Consider the following 6,000-nt stretch of genomic DNA (forward strand, 5'->3'; position numbering starts at 1 on the left):
ACGAACATAGCCTGCGACATGCGTCGGCACAGAATTTGCTGAAATGACCCTCACAACTATATCCCTTTCCACTTACCTAAACACTAGCGAGAGTAAATTTCCGTACTGTACATTGGAATTTTACTCGTTTCGCATGGATTTTTCTTACTTATCTCTTTAGATTTCAGGGTTTACAAAAAACCCGTAATCCCCGTGAAAAAAACTAGCATTATTAAGCAATGCAACGGAGTAGCCTAGTGTACCGCTATAAGCGAAAATATTTATAAAATTGTAGCAGAAATATAAATATTAAAAATTTTGACAGCTTCTTTTATGATCAGCGAAAGTATGTTGCACAATCTGCTGAGTTATACGCGCCATACATTATAAATATCTCACTTAACTGAATTTGGTCTTGTATTTTAGGTTTCACGAGGAATAGATGCGGTAAAAATTGCAGTGGAGTCCTTAGATCTTATAACAATTGTTGTTCCACCAGCACTACCAGCCGCCATGACTGTCGGTCGTTTTTATGCCCAAAAGCGCCTTAAGAAAAAAAATATATACTGTATTTCTCCGCGATCCATTAATGTTGCTGGTAGTATTGATTGCTGTTGTTTCGACAAGGTAGTACGACAATAAAAAATGCTGCTTTGTGGAATTGTTATGTATATTTGAATCTTTAAATTTCATAGACGGGTACTCTTACGGAAGAAGGTTTAGATATGTGGGGTGTAGTTCCGAAAACTGTTACAAATGAGTTTCAAATGCCCATCAAACAGATTGAGCGTTTACCTTATGGTAATTTTTTGTTTGGGATGGTAACATGTCATTCAATAACTATAGTGAATGGAAAACTGATGGGTGACCCACTGGATTTGAAGATGTTTGAGTCTACTGGTTGGACTTTAGAAGACCAAAAAAATGTTCCAGACTGTCAAAAGTATAGTCTAATTCATCCCACTATTGTAAGACAGCCTAAGAAAGGTAAATCACTATTACATAATAAATACAATACAAGTTATTCAGTTTTTGTTTTAAGAAAATCTTCACGGGGAATCGAATATTGTGGCGGCTTCAGTACAGCGTCAGTCTTCTATTGATGACTTATTGGCTGACGTTGGTTTACTTAATGGGGAAACAAACAATGATCATGGTATTGTTCGAGAGTTTCCATTCACTTCGAATTTACAGCGGATGTCCGTTATTACCCGCCGTCTAAGTGGCTCAAATTTCAATGTATATTGCAAGGGTTCTCCTGAGATGATGCAGCAGCTTTGCCAACCAAGCACTTTGCCAGAAAATTACTCAAAACAATTAGCATTTTTTGCAAAACGCGGATATCGTGTTATCGCAATGGCTTTTAAACCACTTAGTTTCAAAATGAGTTATATAAAGGCACAACGTTTGGCACGTGAAATAGTTGAAAGTGATCTTGAGTTTCTTGGTTTCGTTGTAATGGAAAATCGCCTAAAACCGGATACAAGTGAGGTGATAGCATCATTAACCAATGCCAATATTCGTACGGTTATGATAACCGGAGATAATCTCTTGACGGCGATAAGTGTAGCTCGTGACTGTGGTATTGTTTCGTCGGACCAAGCGGTTGTCACTGTAAACGCACGACAAGTGCTTCAGAAAGAGTCACATGCTTATGAACTTTACTACACACTTGATATAGGTGGTTGTGAGGATGCTACTAAAGATTTAGTAAATATATCGGATATAATATCATTGCAATCTTCGGCCGCTAATTCTATTGATGGAGTTTGCGAAACTGAGAATTTACAAATCTTTAATGGTGACGTCTTATCATTAAGTAGTGTGTCAATGACACTACCAAACAGTAATAGCCTAACGAGTGTTGAGACTTGTGAAACATGGACGCACCAAGATCCAGAATTAGGTGTTTTTAGCTGTAAACACGAGAAAAAATGTCATCGTCCTACCTGGCGGAACAATTACAGATTCGCAATGATTGGTAGAACATGGCAGATTGTACGAGAAAATTTCCCGAATGAATTGAAAAATTTTGTAGTACGTGGCGCCATTTTTGCACGTATGTCACCGGAACAAAAGCAAGCTCTAATTATAGATCTTCAACAGCTTGACTACTGCGTTGCTATGTGTGGTGATGGTGCAAACGACTGTGGTGCCTTAAAAGTTGCACATACTGGTATTTCGTTAAGCGAAACTGAGTCTGCAATTGCCTCACCATTTACTTCGCGTAATGCTACAATTGAATGTGTGCCATATATCATCAAGGAAGGAAGAGCTGCACTAGTTACATCATTTGGTATATTTAAATACATGGCCGCTTATTCTATGGTGCAATTTATATCGGTTATGATATTATACTCCATTGACTCCAACTTAACGGATAAGCAGTATTTATATGTTGATTTAGGACTAATATCTGTGTTCGCATTTTTTTTTGGCAAAACAGGGGCGTACGTTGGTCCACTCGCTAAACAAGTTCCTTTAAACTCGCTTATATCCTTAGCTCCATTAGCATCAATAATATTGCATTTACTTGTCGTAGTTGGATTCCAAATGGCTGGTAAGTTCAAAAATAATATGATTTTTATTAAATTAGTACTAGTGTTGCGATATTATTAATGAAGGCATGTGTATTATTAAATGCAAAAGAGCTTAAGGGTTATTTGCTCGTGGCTCTAAATATAGTTCTGCTTTCGTTCTTATAAATTAAAGAAAAATTAAATTAAGCTAATTAAATTTTTAATTCCAATGTTCTGATTTAAGATTAGATTAATGCGTTTAGGAGTGGAAATTAAAAAATATATTTTTTTATTTTAACAGTTAAAATTTAAAATTAAATTTTCTATCCCAAAATCAAAACGAAATATGAATAAAATTTAAATCGCTTGAATGTGAATGAAAATATTAAATTAATAAAATATTTATCTGCTTAAATTATATGCTTGAAATTATCTGGTACTTGGAATAAAAAATCAAGAATAAATGTTTATTCCGATTTATTTGATTACCGTATTACCGGAGTTACCCTTTTTTAATTCCGTATTTGGAATTTTTTTCACTCCCGAAGTTGAAATATGTATTTTTTTAAATTATTAATCCCGTATATGGGATTACACAATTAAACAAATTTAATTCATGTGTTAATTCAACCATTTTTATTGCATTATTATAAAAAGTGCTTATGGTTGTAACAGTGTTCTGATCTTTTCCATGGTTTGGATACTTTTTACATATGTTTAGTAAATAACATTTTAGATCTGCAATATTGTTATAAGTGCTTTATTCTTCTTTTGTAATTAAACGAAGCTTGCGAAATACTATTTACACATAGGGGTACCTTATGATGAGCACAATGTACGAATAGGAGAAATATTTTCTGTCAGCAAAGGCTTGTATTTGGCTTCATAAACTTGTCTTATTTAATTTTCAAACAAAATTTCCTTGTAAAATCAAAGTGTCTCTTTTATTTATAGGTTGGTATCAGTTGCATCAACAGGACTGGTTTGTTGCTTTCAAACACAGTGATGAAGATCACTTAGGATGCTACGAAAACTACACTATGTTTGCGATATCCAGTTTTCAGTATATTATACTTGCATTTATATTTTCTAAGGGAGCGCCATATCGAAAACCAATTTGGTCGAATGTTCCTTTCTGCTTTTCATTGGTTACAAATCTTGCAATTGTTTGTTATTTAGTATGTTATCCTTCGCAATGGATACGAGACTTTTTCCAACTAGTTGTACCTAACGATTTCCGCTTTCGGTTGTGGATGTTGTTTTATGGAGCTGCCAACTTTTTAGTACATGTCATTGTTGAGATATACGTTGTTGACAATTTAATCTTTCAAAAAGTGCAACTGCGCCGCGAAAGAAATATGAAAAAATCGAAACGGAAATATATGCACGTCGAATATGATTTACGGTGTTGCAAAACATGGCCGTCAATAACAAAGTCATGTCAGGCATTCGATGCTTCAACACTACTTACAGAAATTAAACCAACGTATGTTGAAATAAGAGCTGAACAAAACTTCGACACGCCAGCATCAAAAAATAATGCGCTAAATAGTTTCTTCGAAGCGGAATCAATCCAAGCAATTCAAATCTTGCCAACGGTAGCCGAATGCAGTGTACTTAGTGAATCCGATCCAACCAAGTCGCTGTTGACGGATAAACAAATGAGAGGTGGTGATGTTAATGTAATACAAATTTCATGAGATTTAAATGTTGTCACTGCAATAACTTTAAGTTTACTTTTTGTTTTAAAGTTTAGTTACTTGCATATAGTGATCTATTTATTTTGTAGATTAATTGTTAGCTGTGTTAGTTTTAATGTTTCAATTATATTCAGATATAATTCGTATATAATAAATATGGGTTGGTTTAGTAAGATAAAACTGAAGTATATTTTTTGCAAACGAATTAAACAAATTAATCGTGATAACCTATTCAATCATCATACTACAGGTCTGCAACAAATCTGCATATAGAAAATGGGTGTCACATGAGTTGAATGAAAGACAAGTGGAAAACCGAAAAATCACTTGTGAAATTTTGTTATACGACAATTCACTCGCACACAAAGCAAAATCGGTACAGTATTCAATCATAGTATTTAGCTGGGAGCTGCTACTCCACCTATAGTATTTACCAGAATTGGCCACTTCCGATTACCATTTATTTTCATCGATGGAACACGCATTGGCTGATCAGCACTTTGATTTTTACGGGGAAGTCAAATATTGGTTGTTTGATTGGTTTACTTCAACAGACGAACATTTCTATTAGTATGGTATCAACAAACTGCCCGAAAGGTGGCCAAAATGTTTAAAAAGCAATGGTCAATACATAGAATAATTCTTTTACTTTCCCATTCAAAATTAGTATGTTATTTTCGCAAAAAAACTATAAATTATATGTATTTAAGGGTTCTGAAAACTAAAAAATACTCAAAAAATTTCAAGACGTCAGGTTATTTTGCAAACCTCAAAATTTTATTTCATAAAGTCTGAAAACGGTGTGTTGGAGGTATTTTAGGGTTATTGACAGTCGGAATTTTAACTGCCATCGACTGCAATATTGAGGTCAAGTTTGTACTCCTTCGTCCAGTTTGTGAATATGGTCGCTGTGGATTTAGTGGGTTACAGTCTTAAGTTCCGAGCAGGGAGGAAACGAGAAAGGTCGTAGAGATAGCCGTTTACGTTTGAGCACATGCCATCGATTCTATTGCCCGACGTCGTTATCGTACCATCATCAGCGTACGAGGTGATAGAAATTTCCGATGGGGGTTGAGGGAGTAAGAAGAGCTTGACAAGCTTGCCGACAGGGGTAATTCTCGAAAATTCTACGAAAAAATGTGGCGGCTAACAAAAGGTTTCAAAACCGGAGCATACTCTTGTAGAACCCCCAGAGGTGATCTAGTGAGCGATGCCCAGAGCGTACCTAAATTATGGAGGAAACACTTCTCCAACCTGCTGAATGGCAGTGAACACACAACGCCGTGAGAAGGCGAACCCGATTCCCCAATCGATGACGATGGAGCAGACGAAAGCATGCCCAACGATTGGAACTTAAGTGTGCTCTGCCCAATCCATAAAAAGGTAGACCTCACAATCTGCGCCAACTATCGTGGGATAAGCCTCCTCAACATCGCGTATAAGGTTCTATCAAGCGTATTGTGTGAAAGATTAAAGCTCACCGTCAACAAACTGATTGGACCTAATCTGGGTGGCCTTAGACCTGGAAAGTCAACTACCGACCAGATATTCACCATGCGCTGTATTTTGGAAAAGACCCGTGAAAGGAGAATCGACACACACCACCTCTTCGTCGATATCAAAGCTGCTTTCGACAGTACGAAAAGGAGCTGCCTTTATACCGCGATGTCTGAACTCCGTCAGTATCAGGAAGGATCTCTCCGAGCCGTTCGATACCAATCGAGGCTTCGGACAAGGTGACTCCCAATCGTGCGACTTCTTCAATCTGCTGCTGGAAAAAATAATTCGAGCTGCAGAACTTA

The 6,000-nt window shown here is 36.3% G+C and overlaps 1 protein-coding gene across 7 annotated transcripts in view; it reads left to right on the forward strand.

Annotated features, from left to right (window-relative positions):
• The window catches only part of LOC120779468 (probable cation-transporting ATPase 13A3), a 102,986-nt gene extending 98,608 nt beyond the window's left edge, over window positions 1-4,378 (forward strand). For all 7 annotated transcript variants that reach the window (XM_040111732.1, XM_040111731.1, XM_040111734.1 and 4 more), the window contains 4 exons: window positions 406-606; window positions 675-966; window positions 1,022-2,539; window positions 3,453-4,378. In XM_040111732.1, the coding sequence (XP_039967666.1) occupies window positions 406-606; window positions 675-966; window positions 1,022-2,539; window positions 3,453-4,198 (2,757 nt within the window). In that variant the 3' untranslated portion in view covers window positions 4,199-4,378. The remainder of the gene's footprint in view (window positions 1-405; window positions 607-674; window positions 967-1,021; window positions 2,540-3,452) is intronic.
• Window positions 4,379-6,000: the final 1,622 nt, after the last annotated feature.

This window comes from Bactrocera tryoni, unplaced genomic scaffold (genome assembly GCF_016617805.1).
Source record: "Bactrocera tryoni isolate S06 unplaced genomic scaffold, CSIRO_BtryS06_freeze2 scaffold_11, whole genome shotgun sequence".
Lineage (NCBI taxonomy): Eukaryota > Metazoa > Arthropoda > Insecta > Diptera > Tephritidae > Bactrocera > Bactrocera tryoni.